Raw genomic sequence first — 20,519 nt, 5'->3', positions numbered from 1 at the left:
CAATAAAAGCTAAATGTATGATGCTTATATAAAAAATCATTTTGTGGTTAACAATTTGCTAAAAACAAAATTGAAACAATTAATTCATGATTCATCAACGGCCGAATATTTGGTAAGGGCCTTACACTGTGCAAAAGCTGGTGTGGAAAGCCAAAAATTAAAACGTTTCAAAATTTCATGTTCTATGTAGTTTTGAAGAACGATCGTTTTCGGTAGTAAAACAACATCTTTTGTGAAATGTTTTAGGGTAGTAAGGAGTTGATCATATTTAAGAAAGAAGATTTTATCAGATTTATAATAAAAAAGCATTCACATCTTTCCGTAAACGTCTGTCGACATTACAAAATTCTTTTTATGTCAAAATGCCCCTACTTCCTAATCAACAATGTATTATGGGTTCATGATTATAACTTTTAAAATAAGATAGATATTCGATAAAATAATGCAAACTATTGGATTAAAGTCCGTTCCTGGTAACAAAACTGCAAATATCTTTTTAAAGATAGCTGCAAACACCAGAAAGCCTCAATCAATGTTGATTGGATAGTTCCGATAATTTTGACTCATACACATATTAATTTCCAGGAAAACGTAAATGGTTTTTGATTGGAAATCTGATAAACTTTACTTTCGTAAAATGTGGTCAACTCATAATTACAGCTACACGTGTTGGAACGGATATATAAATCATGCTTTTTAATTATTGAACCACAGAACTATTTTTTTTTAGTTTTGGTCCTTCAAACGACAAATGTAGTGCAAATTTGCCAATGGATCATTAAAAAGCAACAAATCTTAATGAATAGATGATAACACTGTTTGATAATGTACTTCATACTTACGAACGCAACTAAGGGTCAAAATCAGTTGAATGTCAAAATGCAAATATGACTTAAATCGAAAGTGCTATATATCTTTGTTTTGTTTGGAAAAGTCATAACATTTAAAAAGTCCCAAAATAGATTTTATTAAACAACGATCTTTTCCAATATTAAGGGTCAACTTAACCATACAATGCCCTTACTTTAGAGCATCCAGTGCTTAACAAGCTACATATAACTATTTTTGTGAGTTTCCTGTAGGCCCACCCTGCCAGAAGTATCATATTTTTAGGCCATCTAGTGTTCTTCAAACCTAGTGTGTTAATATTCCAGTACCAAACAACCCAATAAATAGGTTTAATGAGTATTAATAAAGCCAAAACGTCCACTGAGTGCCTCAAAATCCATTTAGGGCTCCATTTTAAAGCGTCTCTTGTAGACACACTTAGTCTCCAGCAGCCCTCTGAAACCTTCTTGTGTTTACAGTCAAGCCGACTCATTATCACACAAGCCCCGGCCGGGCTCTATTAATGTCAAGCCAGAGCTCATTCAACCTTATTTTTTTTACTTTTTATCAACCCATACCTGTCATACAGTCACCACCGATTGACAGTTCGCAAGTCCACTGTGTGTCAAAAAAGCCTTTTCTGCCAACATACAATAAGGAGGCGCAATTTAGCTCTATCAAGTGCCTAATACACAATAGTTTTGTTATACTTGAGGGCCATATAGTGTAAACAAATCAAAAATGAATTCAGTGCACTGTTAATCCAAATTCTGCTGCAATTGAGTTTGTCTGATGACAACATACCACATTAGGGCTCGTCTACATCTACCTCGGTTCTAAAAAAACACAATCGCAGTTACATAGGGGACGTTGTTCTTGTTACCTGTATCACTTCGAGTTCGGTGTGTAAACACTATGCATGCACGGATACATGTTTACTCACCGAACGAGATGTGATGCTGGTCACCAGAAAAACGTTTTATCGTAATATTCCATTTGTTATAAACCTGCCTATTTAATTATTCCTTTATATTTTTCGGAGCAAAATAAGAGCAAATATTTTTTGTTTAGGAAAATTAACAAATTGCTAATACGAAAACAATTATTAAATTTCACAGCCCAAAAACACAACAACAAAAAAGGGACTTATTTTACGAGTATACACTAATCGTCATTCTCTGTAGACGTAACACGGCCAACCAAGTAAATTCGTGGGATTATTTTTACTATCATAATATGCAGAATTGAGGGAAGTTCGTGAGTCAATTGCTATTTCTATCGATGTGGCGAATTCGCCTTCTTCTTTGTATTGGCGAGCTGCTCATATTTATGATAATAAACATGGATGATGCAACAATTTATGGACTTCGAAATGACAAACAACTAGTTCACTGAAGTAGCTGTCTAGATAGTTGAGTAGAGTATAGTTAGATAATTTTATTTATTTAAAATTTGACAGGTTTTACCAGTTTTTTTTGGTCACGCCATTTTAATCAACGTGAAAGTAGTTATCAGATTACACACGGTACTCGCATGGTACTGAATCAGAAAACGACAAAATCATGATACGGATTTTTCAATACGGCGTGCTGTATTTTCACTGTTGAATATGGAAAAGGAATTTGAAAGGCATATTATAAAAATATATCATGTATCAAGCAAAAACCAAAGCAGCTTAAAATCGGCATGCTTAACCGCAGAGGTCTTCTACACAGGCCCTTCCGTGATCTGAAAATTCCTATTGTGGCTACAGTCAAACATATTCATAGATAACAAATCTCATAGGGTCTAAACTGAAGTTGTTCCAGTTCTCTGTCATTTTTATTATCATGATTACAATAAAGCAGCACGTTCACAGCCTAGCAAACGCATGTACAGCTCTAATTAAACCAGCTCAGTGCCAAAGTGACAACATTTTGGCCAATTCAGAGTTAAACAAATTGTGTTTTTCTAGTAATGCCTTTTCAGTGCCCCAAAACACTACATTAAGCAGCCATAAGCCTGATTCGGAGCCAAACAAACCCATGTGCTGCTCTCATTAAGCATACTCAATACCAAATAGATCACATCGTAGCAATGCTACAGCAAAACAGATATCAAAACCACAAAAATGCAGCTCAAATTATACCTCCACAGTGTCAAATAAACCACATTTTGACAACCATCAATACCATTTAGAGCCAATCACATTCATGTTTATCTTTTATTAAGCCTACTCTAAGCAAATACAAAACGGTTTGGGCAACCATACTACGGTCCAGAGCCAAATAACAATATGTGCATTTCTAATTAAGACTACTCAGTGCCTAAAGCGCCACATCATGGCAAACATAAAACCCATTCAGAATCAAACAAACACATGTGTAGCTTTCATTAAGCCTACTTATTGTCATTTAACAACGTTTGGCAATCATAAATCAAATTCAGAGCCAAACAAATGCAAATGAAGCTCTAATGTAGTCGAATAAGTGCCAAATACACTATATCTTGGCAAACATAAAATACTATCCAGACAATAACAAACACATGCCAAACTCATATTCAGTGTGAATTGCAACAGCTTTGGGAACTACTAGTATAACGCTTATTCAGGGCAAAAAACAGTCTTATAGACCGCATCATTTTAGAAACCTATGCGAAGCTCTCATTAAGCCTACTCAGAGCTAAATAGGCCACATTTTGGCATCAATAAGGCCCATTTGCAGTCAAACAAGCTCCTGTGAAGATGTCATTAAATATTCTCAGTGCATAATGCACCACAAGTTGATAAAATGTCAACCCATTCACTGCCAAATAAATCAATGCGCTTCTAACATTAGGACTTGTCAGTGCCAAATACGACACATATTGGCAACCATAAAGTCAATTAGATGTCAACCAAACCCATAGGCAACTCTATCATTAGGACTTGTACGCAATACCAAGTGGTGGTCATATTGTATCTGGTGGACGGATTGGATATTTTCAGAGAGGGTCATTACCCCAACCATATTTAGAGATAGTAAATACTCAACTAGATATTGATGGCGATAATCTTGAACGCCATCTTGGATTTCTTTGTCCTCATATAATACACTATTTAGTCATTCCAGAAATTTATGCAGTTATTATGATATTAATATTGAAAAAATGAAGTAAAATTGATGTTTTCAAAAATCACCCGTTATAATAATTTTGCAATATACGTGTTCCCAGGTTACTAGTTTTAAAGGTGTTTCTTCTTATTATGGCGGGCAATCAAAATGCGGCTGTTCAAAGATAACCAATGCTGTTTCCATGTAACGGATGTTTAATTGAATGTTCAGATGATATGTTTACATTTTAAATTGGCTGTACAAATACTGAAACTTTTTAAACTGTTTCATCTATGAAAGTAGTCATATACAGTCATGTCAACCGACAAAAATACCCAGCACATAGCTAAGCAATTGCAAAACGGTTGATATGAATAAATAGTAAGTTGAATAAATTTGCAACTATTTATTAACGGATTTGTAACAAAAGCAATACAAACAACTTACATTGTACAACTATACAACAGCTTATTTGATTTTAGTGTTTGATGTACATATGCCATTTTAATACAATTTGTACATGATATTTTCTTCATATAATGTGATTGATGTATGTTTTAAATACTACTTCAACAGTAACGGAAGTTAACATGGTTTAACAACTTTGAACAAAGAACATTTTCGCAGTTTAAACATCAATCTAGACGCAAACGATGCGAATAGATTATAACTAAGCTGAAACAACCAATATCTAGGAGGAAAAGCTCATAAAATGAGAACAACATAACTGCATGGTGAACAGAAACAACACATTCGCATGATGTTGAAGCGTTGTTTTTGCAATTTATATTTCATTTCTCTTAACAATTGCGTTTTCAATCATACTGATGCATCAAAGGCTCCACATTATCTTTGTTGAATCAAAGCATGAGTATAATTTTGTGGTTCGTTCAAATTGATCCCCCATTGATTGCGACAGGGCGTTTTGCTACCGTTTTAACACTTAAATTGGTGTTTATTTATTAAAACTGAGCTCAGAGGCATCATTTTGCACATGCATGTGATTATTTCTGTCACATGCGTCGTCTTCAAGCACAAGTTGTGTGTTTGTAACATATATATATATATACAAAGAAATATATTAAAGACATCAATTATATGAAAAACAGCATAAATTTCTGGAATGACTTTAAAGTAAGTTCAAAACTTCTGCAATACTGCAACACTTTAATTGGATGTAAGTTTTCAAACGTTTCTTTCTAAAAGCATCAACTAAATATAGAGATCTTGAAAAAGCTTACTTTAGATTTCATAATCATTATTTAATATCACGAAACATGGAATTTATTCAGGTCGCAGTAAGTATCACAATTGTATGTTAACATTGTTATGGTAATGGTCGCCATCTAGAATTATGGCGGCCATATTGGATGAATCCAGAGTGAGTCCTGAGCTTTTTTAATTATGTTAATATGTTATCTAAGTTTCAAAATTTTAACCCAATGTACACAATTTGTTCACATTATATGAAGCTTGTCCTGGTAGAGGTCAACATGCACGTCCTTATTTATGTATTTTTAACTCGACTATTCGAAGAATAAGGAGAGCTATCCTAGTCACCCAAGCGTCGGCGTCGGCGTCGGCGTCGGCGTCGGCGTAACCACTTATGTTAAAGTTTTTTAAAGAGTTTTGTACCACCTCAAATATTTTCCAAGTCCATTGACATCTGGCTTTGAAACTTTGCACTATTGTTCACCATCATGCCCCAAACCTGTACACAGGAGGAGGTAACTCTATCAAGCACTTTGACAGAATTATGCCCCTTTTTCGACTTAGAATTTACGTTAAAGTTTGCGCACCACCTCAACTATTTTCCAATTCAGTTTATGTTAATATCTCAGCACATCATGTATTGAATTGAAATCTAATCTAACAGTGATCCATGCATGTTTCGCCAAAACATTTCAATCCATACACCGAAAAGCGGCGGAATAGTCGAGCGCGCTGTCTCTGTGACAGCTCTTGTTATTAATGAACCTACCTCGCATCACGTTTATGCGGATACATGTACTTAAAAGAGCAACCCCCTTACGGCGCCGCAACATGTATTTTGCACGCGAATTGGTATGTGTTACTAACATATAACTAAAAGCGCAATTTTGTTTAAGATATGCACGACTGTTTTTTTTTTATAAATAAACAATAATAATAACTATTTTTTATAAATAATAAAAAAATCCTTAGGCTTAAACAACTATTCTCTCCCAATTGGTTTTGCTATTATTTAGATGTACGTGAAGTTTGCGGCGTAGCGGCCTAGTGGCCTAGCGGCGTGAATTATTTTTTTCTATTTCCAAGCAATTGTTAATGCGTTTTTTTAAAACAATGATAAATCTTCTTTTTCATCCATACAGTAACATAGCGGCCTTAAATTATTTTCTATTCTGTTTTATGCACACATTAACACATTGAAGCGATTATCAACATTATTTTCAAAAACGTCGATAAAGCAGTCAGCTAATTCATAGCATTAAACATGCCTGTTCTTCTAAAACAATGATGTATTTACTGTTATTATGCACAAATTATCACTCTGAAGTGTTTTTCAATTACTCGACAGCGCCACCACAAGGGCATCAGCGCCACCACTTTTATAAATATGTGCATTTTTCCTTTTTAAAAAGTGCTTATCAGTTTTGTTGTGTTCCGGCATAGGTACTATACATACCAGTTATGTTTGCATGCGTGGGAATGTTTTTACGGGGTGTGTAAGCACCGAAATGTACTTGCTATGCAATCAGATCTCAAAATATGCACAAGTCCGATTCGGGAGAAAAGCTCCTGGCACCACAGAATGCACAATATTGAAACGAAATAGTAACCAGTCTACAGTAGAAGTGTTCTTACACGGTACCACTTTCTCCGATTTTCGAAATATGTCCGTTTAATGAAATTATCAAATAAAATATAAACCATACTCACGTTTGTTCATGTAAATATAGGGCACAGCTCCACCACGGAAGTACATTTTACCAAAAAGCGCGTGAAACGTTGTTTACTGACGTCATAAAGCGCAGTGATTTTAAATCACTATTGATGTCAAATAGTAACTATTTAAATCATTTTTTACGTTATTTATTATCTATTTTATTTAATTGCATACTTATAAAATTGATTGCGCTTTATTGAAATGAAATAATGTACTTTTCATAAACCATACTATAAAAGAAATAAGAAGTAGCTAGTTGTTGCGCATAACTCATCTTACATGGTGGCGTAAGATGCGTTTTTTTCAGTACTGGTCAAATGACCGGAAACACACGTCCGGTATGCAAGAATACCTCTCTCATAACCGGACACACATGATAGATACTTATAGTTATATGGTAAAATTAACAGCACCTAACCATTTGTTTCGAAATAATTTTCAGTAAGGTTAAGGTAGTTCGCGTAGAGTTTTGTTTCCGCAAGAAGTATGCATAACCAGCATAATGTTCAATGAATGATAAACATAGCAACTTTTGTATTCATTCCAAAAGCGTTAACTTTTTATATTACTTCAAGCGCAAAAAAAATACTCGATAGCACCACCACTAGGGCAACAGCGCCAAGAATTTGATAAATATGTGCATTTTTCCTTTTTAAGAAGTGCTTATCAGTTTTGTTGTGTTCCGGCATAAGTACTATACATAACAGTTATGTTTGCATGCGTTAGAATGTTCTTACGGGGTGTGTAAGCACCGAAATGTACTTGCTATGCAATCAGATCTCAAAATATGCACAAGTCCGATTCGGGAGAAAAGCTCCTGACACCACAGAATGCACAATCTTGAAACGAAATAGTAACCAGCCTACAGTAAAAGTGTTCTTACACGGTACCACATTCTCCGATTTTCGAAATATGTCCGTTAAATGAAATGATCAAATAAAATATAAATCATACTCACGTTTGTTCATGTAAACATAGCGCACAGCTCCACCACGGAAGTGTCGACAGCTCTTTTTCTTTGCACCACCGTAAAGTGGTGGAGCTGGCGTTTAGAGGCCGTGTAAGAAGAAGAAAGAAATAGTCCTCATTTTATATTGGTCCAAATTAATCAATTTTGAAAGTGTTTAATATATGTTTATATACAACATGTGATTGATCTCATTAACACCAGCAAATTCACGATTATCCACTGTTATAAACTGTTATTTGTTATTTTACGTAAAGCACGTGCTACACGTGGACAGGTAAATTTGGATGGTCAGTTTACCGGTAATTGTGCGGTCAGGGGGACCTCGTTAATCGACGCCACGCAAGGATCATCGTTTCATGGTCACCCGAAATATTGTTTATAGACTTAAACTGTCATAGAAAACCTCGCCTCATGTCGGCACTCCATTGACTGCAAGACATCGTGCAGCACGTCTAAATTGTGCACGTCCACATGTTGACTGGACTAGAACTAGACGGCATTGATACCAAATCGTTTTCACATATGAACCGAAAATTTATATTCAAAGGACAGATGGCAGGATTCCAGTATGGAGACAAAAGGTTGAACGTCTGGACCCTGCTTATGTTATCAAACGTGATAGGTACGGTGTTGGAAGTGATTTAATATTGGGCGGGATTTCACACAGTGGGAAAACATAACTTAAAACAATCCTTGGTAATCTAAATGATGTTCGCTATTGTGATAAATTCATTGTTCCTGTCATCCTACCGTACATAGCTAAACGTCATGCTACCGTACATAGCTAAACGTCATACTACCGTACATAGCTAAACGATATGCTACCGTATATAACTAAACGTCATGCTACCGTAATACAACAGAATGACGCGCGCTTTCACACTGCACGTTACGTTAAGACGGGACATACCATTGACATTTTTGATTGGCCTGCAAAATCACCTGATCTTTACCGATCGAGCATATGCGGGACTACAAGGATGTAAAGTACGTATCGGATATGATGTCAACAACGTAGTGTACCTTGAGCAAACTTTGCACGAGGAATGGGTGAGAACACCACTTCATGTTATAAGAACACCGATGAATAGTATGAGACGTGGGTGCGTAGCTACAATTCAGACAAGGGGTGGCCACACGAGATATTGACTTTGACAGCTTTTTTTCATTTAGACACCCATTTTAAATATGAAGTGTAAATACTGGATTAAGTCGATTGTTTCTGTTAATATCGTTAACAAATGTTGGATATTAAATAAACTATGTAGAAAGTCAATTGGTTTAACTTTATATTTTTATTTCCAAAAATTATTTTACAAAGTTCTGAATACAAAAACTGACTAAACTTTCTCTCCTGAGCAAATTATGTAGAATTATCCTGAATTCGCAATGCATTAAATTCAATGCTTATATTGTCTCTCATAATTCTAAATGAATGAGTATACTTGTTTAAAAAGTATAATGATGTTCGTATATAGAACATTAACGGGCCGTCGGAACTGCTATTCTAGTACTAGGGTAGTTGATTTTAATATATTTCAAGTGATTGTATTTACATATAAATTAACAATTGCGTTAAAGAATTGCTGTGAAATTTTGATAGCTTTTACGAGCTATTTAAGCAATGTTTTTATAGGTATTTGACCAGGACCCTTATTCACTAGCGTCCTGATTCTGTGTTTGAGACTAAAATAACTTTTACAGGAGCAAAGATGGTAAACTGAATGAATTTGTAATAACTTATATGTTCTATAATCAGGCACGCATCTATCGTCAAAATAAATTATATTATAGATGTTTTGAAACATTAAATCGTTCAGATTTCTTAGCCTGTGTCTGAATCTCAGACTCAAGACATCAGTGAAAACATACCCTAAGTAAGCACGAGAGTAAATACAGGCATGTTTATCCAATATTTCATACAATGACCATCTACAACTAGCAAGGACAATTTTTTTACAAAAGCCAAAGATGAAAATATGGCAATATGGCTCGAGGGGAATGGGTCGTGCGATGACTGAATGTTTTTGGAGTTTGTCCAGAAAGCAGTCACACAACTTTTGAAGATGGACAACCAGGTTACTGATGGTAAATGACAGCATTTGCATTCTCCTAGTCCTAGTCCTACTCCTAGTCCTAGTCCGTTGTGTAGATCAAATTTGACGTTTAAATTGTATAACTTGCAAGGATTTATGAAGTCATTGTTAACTTCAATATTCCGCTCCGATTGGATTAGCTTGACGTCATTTAACCAGTTATATACGACGTTATAAAAACACCTATTCTTTAATACAAACGTATGCTGTCGGTTACATTTCTTTAGGCCACACCAAATAAATATTTCGTTCTTCGGATTTTTGCAAAAAAACTGGAGCGAGCCAGCGAAAAAAAACACAAACATTTTTGTCAGTTTTCATAAAACCCGAATCGAACGAAGAGCGAAAAATGTATTTATTTACTTATAATCAATATAAATAAGAAAGACTGTTTCTTGAACTTGAACCTCCAACCTTTGAGAAAGTGTCTGACATACTATTTGTTCATTTGTTTTAGTACACACATTATATGGATAAACCAAATTTCTTATGAAATCAAAAGAGACTTTAAGTATGACGATCATTCATAACAAAAAATAGCGCGCTTCATGGAATTTGGTCGTGTGCTGTACTGCGTTCCTATAGCATAAACGCAAGAAAAAATACTACCAATCCTTAAATACAGCATTGTAATTCACACATTATTGACATACTTACAGGAACACATCTTGAACTTGAACCGTGTAAGGACACAAGAGAGACAACTGACAACTGGTAAAGCAACTACATATGTTTTTCTTTTCCATGAAAATCCAGTTGTTCTGCTTTAAGAAGGTCTTCTTGTGTGCACACAAACTGGTCTAAACCCCCAGTAAATTTACATTTTACTGACAGTTCCTAGGCGGTACCTAGTTTTTTATATATAGTATGTATGCACTGTGCTGCTTGTGGAGTTTTGTGCTGTTCTTCCATGTTTCTTGTTTGTGATTTTATGTTATATGTCTTTGGCGTTTACCCAGTGCCATTTATTCGGGTTTATGTTTAACAGTTTTGCTACTGAGCTTGTTTCTGTAGCTTTTCGCATAAATATTCGTAACAAATGTTGGACCTCTGTATTTATGAGTTTCATTCGAAACGATTGAATAGAACTTCATAGAATTGTTCCAAACGCTACACTCTTGATGCATACTTTGGGCAAGGATGATTTCCAGCCGTTGAGGACAATGTGGCACCTGGTGGCCCGAAGGTGGAGAAGGGAAATCCAGTTAGATGTATTCGAAAACAACATTGGTCAAAACTCTATGAAACAATTATATAAGCCGCTCACTGCAAACAATGCGTTCAAGTCACCAGGCGTGTATCCAGTGTATGCATCAGTAATCACCAGTAGTTAGTTGAAACCTGGACACAACATTTTCATCCGAAAAATCAACTCAAAGGCAAAGGCAAAGGTGGCATTGGAACTTATCAAAGAGTCGCAAACAAAACCAGTGCGTGTATGATACTTGCAAATACAGCAGTAAGTTCCAACTCTGGCGTTATCAGTTAAGGAAATAACTAGTTCACTGCAGGTTCACTGGGTAGTGCAAGATGATCCAGGCTCAACTCGTGTAGTTACACAAAAGCTAAAGAAAATGATACTAAAAAACTCAGTAATTAAGGGTTTTTACCTTTAAAATAGTATTACCTTTAACAAGAGCACCGACAATGGTGTTTGTTGAACCAGAATACACAAACATTCATCACACTTGTGCTTGCTAAGTGTGGTTCCTTTTACTGCAATTATTTCCAGAATCTATGCATATGACTGTCACAGATGAAAAGCGACAGGTTAAATTGGAGGATTTGAAATGTTCACCTGTTGGTTATGTTTCCAGGGTCCTTGCTGGACGTTTTCGAGTGTTGATGAAGCAAAGCCAAGTGGAGGCAGAGGTAACTGGTGACACAGTACCATGTTTTCCACCGTGGCCAATTCCAACATGAGGATGGTGGTGTTTTATGTTGCCTTGTTTTAATGTTATTACACATCCTGATATTCAGACACATTAGGCTCAAATACAGAAAGGGATAGACAGTGTCCCTGTATGCAGATCGATGGAATGTTGCCTTGTGTCCGATTGCTAATGCACGTGCCTACTTAGTTTTGCTATGTTGACATCACTAGTACGTAAAATTACATCCTATTATATACCTCACTGCTAGACATTTTCATTTTAGTGTTTTCAGATCCTGAAGGAAGAACACACAAACAATAGTGACAGCCATACAGAGAAATCAATTTATCCGTGCCTTTTCTATAGACAGTGTTATCATTGTTATAATTAGATAGAGATAGTTTTGTTTGACATATGTTACATAAATTTGTCTGACTATATTATTTATGCCAATTTTAGTTATAAATACAATGGTCTTTGCTTCATCACTTGATGTACTTTTAAATATGTTCTAATAAAGGTTGTGTGTGGCAATTTCTGTTGCTGTTGTACCATTATGTCACTTACTTAATGTGTTTGGAGTTTAGGTTCAAAGGATCATTTTAAAGAGTTGGCCTTATTTTCTAGCTACAGCAATTGTTTTGACAAGCAAATTTCACAAGAAACAACACGCAGAATGTCACCATTCCCCTAATAATCAAAATTTATCCGGTAAAGGCAGATTCACAGCTTTCAATCAAATATATATTCGAATATGAACCCCTTCCCCCCCCCCCATAAAAATAGAAATAAATAAATAAAATAATTATAAGTGAAAAAATAAATAAACAAATGAATATAATAACACCAGTACAAAAACAAAAACAACAACAACAAAAAAAAAACAACAAAAAAAAACAAACATGGAATACATTTATTTAACAACAATGAATATCATTTCTTAATATTAAACGTTCATTGGTGAGCCGTTCTTCTTTCTCTAATGGGCTTTGTTTTTGCGTTATTGTTTGATTGACATTAACACGTGATGATCTTGGGTGTTTGTTTTTTTACTTTACGGGCGTTGGTTAGCACCCAATTCAAACCAACATATTTTTCAAACTATTATTGTATTTGTTCTGCAATTTCGATATTCATTCTTTACTTATTTTTTATTTTATTTTTTTCGGGGGCGGGGGGGGGTCTAAAAACGGTTAAGAAAAGTCATTTGGATATATATTTGTTCTGCAATTTCCATATTAATTCATTTGTTATTTATTTTTCTATTCATTTTTCATCACTATTATTTTCTTTTTGTGGGGGTTTGGGGTGGGGGTTAAAAACTCGAAAATGTTACTACATTATGTGTTTTATCTCCACACTTTCAAAAACACGTAAAATGTTATTCCACATAATAAGACTTAAGCAAAATCCAATATCAATAGCTTAGCCAATACTGATCATTTTTCCTAGTTAATGTACTAAATGACGTATACGAGAAGTAAACGAGTAATAACTACTTTTGCTTTAGGACAACTCATTTTATGACATATTTTAATACTCATCGTCTATGGCAAACATTAAAAGATTTGACTGAGTGATCGAAATTTTAACGCCGAGCAAAACAATAACTTGGCCGATTGATAGTAAATAACGCTGTTACCGAAATAATATAAATATTAAAAGGTAGTATAATTCATAGTTTGCCCATATCTTTAAAAAAAAAAACAATATGTAAATGTAAAATTGATTTAGTTTTTGTCAAAGTTTACAGAAATATAGGTGATGAAAACGATGTCGTTAACAACACGGTTAGCAACAATGTCGTAAACAAGGTTTTTAACATTGAACAATCGATCTTTTATCATACATTACGTATAACCCCTTTTGAAGCTACACAACTGAATGGTGAAAGTATGTAACTCCACAGAGAGCAGTTATAACAATTATATAGTTTTCACAGCATTTTTTTTTATTTGTTTGCAGACACTCTGCTGTTCAAATGATCTGGTTAGGTATTGAATATTTGATTAAATATTGTATGCTTCCAGAAGGGTTTGAATGATTTTCAGATTCTTTACACTAACATACTCTTACATATGTACAGGTCAGCATGTATCTTAGAGCCTTTTAAAATAATAACATTGCAAGCATACATCTTGTACTGTATTTAAAAAAAACATTACTTAAACATGTGTTTTATTGCTTTCATGTTGTTGTTGTTTTCCAATAGGGGGTGGCTCGAAAAGACCTTCGTTTGTCAAATTACAGAGTTTCCCTAATACACTGCATGAGTGCGATTGTACAAAAGGAAATTTTAGTGTAGCGACTACAGAATTATTGCTACAATAATATCGTCGCTTCCAAAACTCTTTTGGACCTAGGTAACAACTACCAAAACCGTCATAAACAAATCACGGTGTTAAAATGCAGACTTAATAGGCCATATTGTATTATGACTTTCATATATTTTTATTTGGAAATTCTTGTGAAGGCTTAATTTTTTATTCAAATGGAAAGTATCCTTACCTCGAGCCACTGTCCGCGTATTCCCACGTGCTTCCGGTGCACGTGAATGTGACATCGACCAGAGCGGAATTGGAATTGTGAGGCACGAGCGACCGTCTCAGCGGAATGAGAGCCCTCACGTGACCTATCTACCCACACCTCCAACAGGACGGATCTCCCATTATAGTTGACGTCATTCAGTGAGGTCATCAACCGTAGCAACGACTGGCTACGATTGTGCGTTATAATTATTATCCTGAGATCGACGGATTGGTCAAATGTCTGGTTGACCTCGCGGCAATAATGTTCTTTCACAGAGTTTTCCATTCCGATTGAATTTGAAACATGCTCATCCGACTGACCCATTCGAAGGGATTTTCCCCCGTATCCTTTGTCTTGCAAAATAAAATTACCCAGTATCACCATTTCATTTTGTTTGTACAGCGAATGAGAGCTGTTATATTCGATAATACAGAATAAAAACAATCCAGACACAAATATTATGGAAACTTTCCTTACACTAATTTTATTCATTATAATAAACAACTGTTTGCTAATATGGAATGGTATACGGTTTTGTAAACAAGGAAAATCAATTTCGAAACTAACAAGACACTGTTGTATTTATGGTTTTATCAGCACTTCTTAGGGGAATAAAGTCTAATTCATAACTCGGCATTGTGTTCACAATATCATTTATTTTCCTCCACATGTCCCTCTTCACGCATGCGCACGCATCAAAGGGAAACAACCTAACATTAAACGTATCAATTACAGCTTGAAGTACAGTAGAAAGTTAACTCCCTTCAACTGACAAAACCTGCCTGCTCGTTAAACCCTATATTCACAACATCCCCGCCAAAAAACTAAAATTAAAATGTCAATTTTAACACGAGCAGAAAAGTTTTGTCAGTAATCAACAGTGACTAAATAAGGGTTTAATCTAATTTAAACTACACAAAACAGTCATACACTGATGTATACCAGTCCCAGCTGGCCAGGCAAAGGACATCATTCACCCAAACAGTTATTCAGACAAACATACATACTCAACTAAAATAAACCTTCATCAAAGTCACTAAAGATTCATAACAAAGTTACTCAAATGTAGACCATAAAGCTAGATGATAGCATTTGCCATACTGTACTTATGAACACATTTACTTTTACTTGAGAACAAGAACTATAAACTATAACAAAATTAGAAATGAAATAGTCTCGTACACAATGAGTATTTAAGAACAAATAAGTAAAGATCATGTTATAAGCCTATGCTAATGTATGAAAACTCTGTGTATAAATCTTAATATGGAAAACCTAACTGCATAGCACATTTGTAACTATCAAACTCATATCCACAGTAAGCCAATCTTTACCAGAATTATGCATTAATATGAAATTAAGTGCAGATGCTCTCAAGAGCAATCCCTGAATCCTGGAATTCCATTAGGCATGAACATGAATAATGCTGCAGTAAACAGGTTTTTTCCATATAAAGCTATTGAAAGTGAACAAGATGCACGCAGGCTAATACAAACAGACCTAAACTATGCACACAAAAATACTCCTTAAAATTTAAATCAAATCTCAATTAAACAACACCTTATGAAATTGTTTAATATCAAATCTTCATGTGAGATCCTTCAGAATCTTTCATATCAAGGTCCGTCTTGATATATACTAATACAAAAAGTATATCAAACCTTTTCATTTCAATCCAACCTTTGAAATATACCACCAATTAATAAAACACTCATCTTGTTGACAAAACTGCATTTTGTCAACAAGTCTATGTGATAATATCCAAAAGTGATTTCAACCAAAATTGTCCTGTGCAAACAAAGTGTTAAATGTCTGTAAACATAGTGTTAAATGTCAACACTTTGTTAAATTGTATCTTTAATAGTATTCTGCACAAGGAAACGATGAGGAAATGCACCAGAGCAATTGGCTCCCCAATACATGAACAAATACTCTATATTATACATAATATCTCTATATAAAGCATGAATTACCATACATCAGCACACAAATTATGATAATTGCTAAGCAAAGGTGTTATGATTCTGAAAACCCTAATATTCTGCAACCACATAATTTGGTAACCTGGCAAGATTCTCATATTAAAGCATGTATGGCTTCTACAACATGTGTAAACATCAACTCTAATCAGAGAGCAAATAATACATGAATATTAAGAATAAAATGCACGTTTATATAGGATACACTGTAGAAATGTGTATGGGCCCTGATCAAAACATATATGCAAAAATCAGATCAAAGTAGTATAAGTGCAATCTTTAAAATGCAATCACCTGCACAATAATTGCAAAGTCTCTGGCATGAAAATTGTCTTTCAAATTACAAACAGATTTCTATGGTTAATAGAATTATCATGTCTCTGCAAACAATTGTAAATTTCAGATAAAGTAAAGGCAAACAATGTAAACCCGAAGAAGACGGCATCTGGAGGTGTCATTTCCTCAGGATCTGCATACTTTACATAACTTTACGAGCAAAACAAACAAAAACACCAAGACATGGCTTATTTAAGTTTACAATAGCTTAATGTTATACAGATATCAATCAATCAAAATTCACAGAAAAAGAGTTGAAAATATGATGTTCAACTCTGTGAGAAAATACACATTCATGTTCTTGTATATCAATTCCTACAATTCTGACTACTGCCAAGTTGCAATACTATATCAATGGTGGAGGGGCTCTGTCTACTCTAGACTGAATTTTGCCCTCCAGACTGGATGCTTGCACCCAAATTGCATTTTGTGTTGGCTCTCCTACTATTTGTACTAAATACTGTAAACCATCACCTGTGTGTCTCTGAGCTAACACCCGCTTGATTTTGGAAGATGTAGTCTCAGAGACATCTGCGCCTAAGTTCAGTGAAAATGGGTCTACATGATCAGAATCTCTGTATCGCAATGGTTTCTGAACTGCTCTTTTGGGACGGGAACTAATGGAAGAAGGCGTATGGGGAGTGATGCATGTAGACTCCATGTCTTCTACCTGAGGAGGAGGATACAAAACTTGCATAGGGTGAGGTACAGACTCTCCAGTCTGTGTGGAGACTGAAACATAAACCTTATCAGGGACCCTAGAGATAACCTGGTAGTAATTATAAGGCTTGGGCTGTCTCACATATGCCATCTTTAGGCGGTCAATGTGTACAGACTGGGCGATAACCTTATGACTCAAAGGGTCACTCAACAGCACCATATGTGGACTTACAACTGTATCTACTACAAATGGGCCCTTATAGTGGTTCTTCAACTTCTTTGCTGTACAAGAAGATTCATCAGTTATGTACACATAATCTCCAGATTGAAGCTGAAGAATTTGTCTCTTTGCATTTACTTCTGAAGTCATTTTCTCTTGATACTTCACAACACTGTCACGAACCTGACTATGGATTTCTTCCATCAACTTAACTTTGGAAAGCAAATACTGCTCAACATCTTTAGATGGGTTCTGAAATGTGGACTCTGTGGAAACTACCAATGGGAACCTTGGCCTTTGAGCATAAACAATCTCAAATGGTGAATAGCCTTGACCTGAATGAACAGAATTGTTCATGGCAAACACGACAGTGTGAAGGTAAAGATCCCAATTGTTACAGTCTGCGTTCATATACGGTGTTAACCGAGCAGCTAGAGTAGCATGACTACGTTCAACAGCACCCATGCAGTGATGTACAAAACTGGGAGAAAACTGCTGTGGGATTTGTAATAGTTTACACAATTGTGCTGTAACGCCAGCAGTAAACTCTGATCCTCTATCTGACAATAAGCAATCACAAACACCATAGGTAGTGAACATGCTGAAAAGAGCTTCTGAAACAGTCACAGCATCCTTATTTCTTAGCGGTATAGCAAATAGAAATTTGGAAAACATGCACACAGCCGTGAAAATGTAAGTATGTGCTCTAGACGTAACAGGGACAGGACCATATAAATCTATCCGCCATACCGAGAATGGTGCACTAGGTGTTGGGTAAGCTACTTTAGCATTATTATGATGCAATTTGGTAACCTTTCTTGATTGACAAGCGGGGCAAGATTGAACATACTCCGCAACAGCGGTTGCCATACTAGGAAAGTAGAAATGATCCCGCATCCGATCTAGAGTATCTTGGATACCACCGTGAGCTGCTAGAGATGAATCATGGAATAATGTAAGCACCGCTTGCACAAAGGAGCTTGGGACTACCAACTGATGTTGAGGTAACAACTTGCTTCGTTTTGCTCGAGCAATTCTTGAATGAAACAGTAGGCCATCAACTAGGACAAAGTCAGACTGCTGTAAAAGGACAGAGCGGGCCAATTTTTGAGATTCAGGAAGTAAACCTGTTGTCAAAAAGTCAATGAAAGGCTTAAGATAAGCGTCCTCAGCTTGATGATTTTGCATTTGGTCCACTGTCATGTCAAGCAAAGACAAAGTTGGAAATATGACCTGTTGGGTATCAGAATTTGTGATATTCTCGTCACCTGCAGAAGATACTCCATCGTCCACAACAGCGTCAGTCTGAATGTTATTAATATTTGACAACTCAGTACTCAAATCTGACTGACTGGATGCAAGGTCTTCCCCTGCACTATCTACCCTGTTTTTGTCATCAGTCGCTAGAGAAATGTCAAAAACCTGTGGCTCATCAGCCTGAAGGGATCCATCCTGTCCCAACTTCTTAAACTGTAGTTCTTTGTCAGAATTGTCATGAAAAAGGGTCTGTGGTTGAGGTACAAACCCCTGGCTAGACGTCATAGACTGGTCAGACAATCCATCGGACTTGTGGGTATGCAAACTATGAGATTGCCCTAGCAAACTAGCAGACTGCTCCAACAAACTAGCAGGCTGATCCAACAAACTAGATTGCTGATCTTACATATCAGTGGGCCGATCTGGCAAATCAATAGGCTGATCTGACAAATCAGTGAGCTGATCTGACAAATCAGTTGGCTGAACTGGCAAACAATTGGACCGTTTCTCTTTTATTGGTGGCAAGCGTTTACGGGACTGTTTCTTCTTCTGGAAGGATTTTGATGGAAAGTCCATATTGTCCTCTGTGTCTGCGTCATAAATGTCAACTAAGTCAGTGGTGGGCTGATGTAGCACCTGAACATTTGTCACCTTAGGGCAAGTCTGAATAATCTGATTATTTGGACTAACGAGATTGATAGAAGTGGGTTTTTCCAGGACATAAGGGAAGAAAGGGCCAGCTTCTTCTGGGCTGGAATGCAAAACGTCATCAAAGTGTGAGTAACGAGACAGGGCATCTGGTACTGTCATCTGACTAGCAGGCTTGTAAACAATGTCAAAGTCGAATTGTTGCAAAATGGAAAGCCACCTGTCATATATAGCTCCCTTAAGCTGCTTCTGGAAAAGAGGTTTAAGTGCCTGGTGGTCACATTCAACAATAAAATGATGACCTCTAAGATAGGATGCCAAGTCCAAAACACTGGTAACTAGACCAAGCAATTCCAACTTTGTAGGCCCGTAGGACTGCTGCCATTTAGATAAACCTTTAGAACCAAATCGTACAACTTTTGACATACCATCTTCATGAACCTGATAGAGCATGTAGCCAATGCCATGACTACTGGTATCTACCGCGAGACGGAAAGGCAGATCATAACGTGGAAATGCTAAAGCTGCTGATTTGGACAAGTTGTCTTTCAGCTTCAGAAAACTGTTTTCACAATTGTCTGTCCACCAAAATGGAGTACCCTTCTTTAACAACCTGTGCAAAAGGAGCCGTAATAGCACTGTAATTGGGAATATACTTTCGGAACCAGTTAAACATTCCTAATGCTCTTTGTAACTCTTTACGGTTGGTAGGGGTAGGATAGTTACTTAATAACTCAATCTTGTCTTTTGGAGGACAGATACCATCTCTGCTTATAGAATGCCCTAAAAAGATGCAACTGGGGTAGGCAAATCTGCATTTGGGACGGGGCTTAAGCTTTAAACCCGCATTGCGCAGTCTCGACAATACCTGATCTAGTTCTGTAATATGTTGCTCAAGGGTCTCAGAAAATATGCAAACATCATCCAGATAGCACAAAACAGAGGTAAATGTTAGACCATGCAAAATCTTGTCCATAAGCAACTGGAATGAGTTTGGAGCTGTTCGGAGACCCATGGGCAACCGCAGAAATTTGAATGTGCCATAACAAGTATTGAATGCCGTATACTTCGTTGACTGCTCAGAAATTGACATCTGAAAGAAACCAGAACTCAAATCTA

At 36.1% G+C, this 20,519-nt stretch overlaps 1 protein-coding gene across 1 annotated transcript in view; it reads right to left on the bottom strand.

Moving 5' to 3' along the window:
* LOC128226499 (uncharacterized) overlaps positions 1-14,676 on the bottom strand; it is a 31,667-nt gene extending 16,991 nt beyond the window's left edge. Inside the window, exon 1 of the mRNA XM_052936402.1 lies at positions 14,280-14,676. Coding sequence (XP_052792362.1) covers positions 14,280-14,624 — 345 coding nt within the window. The 5' untranslated portion in view covers positions 14,625-14,676. The remainder of the gene's footprint in view (positions 1-14,279) is intronic.
* Between the last annotated feature and the right edge of the window lie 5,843 nt (positions 14,677-20,519).

This window comes from Mya arenaria, chromosome 3 (assembly GCF_026914265.1).
Source record: "Mya arenaria isolate MELC-2E11 chromosome 3, ASM2691426v1".
NCBI classification, from domain to species: domain Eukaryota; kingdom Metazoa; phylum Mollusca; class Bivalvia; order Myida; family Myidae; genus Mya; species Mya arenaria.
This window is presented reverse-complemented; position numbering and strand designations above follow the sequence as displayed.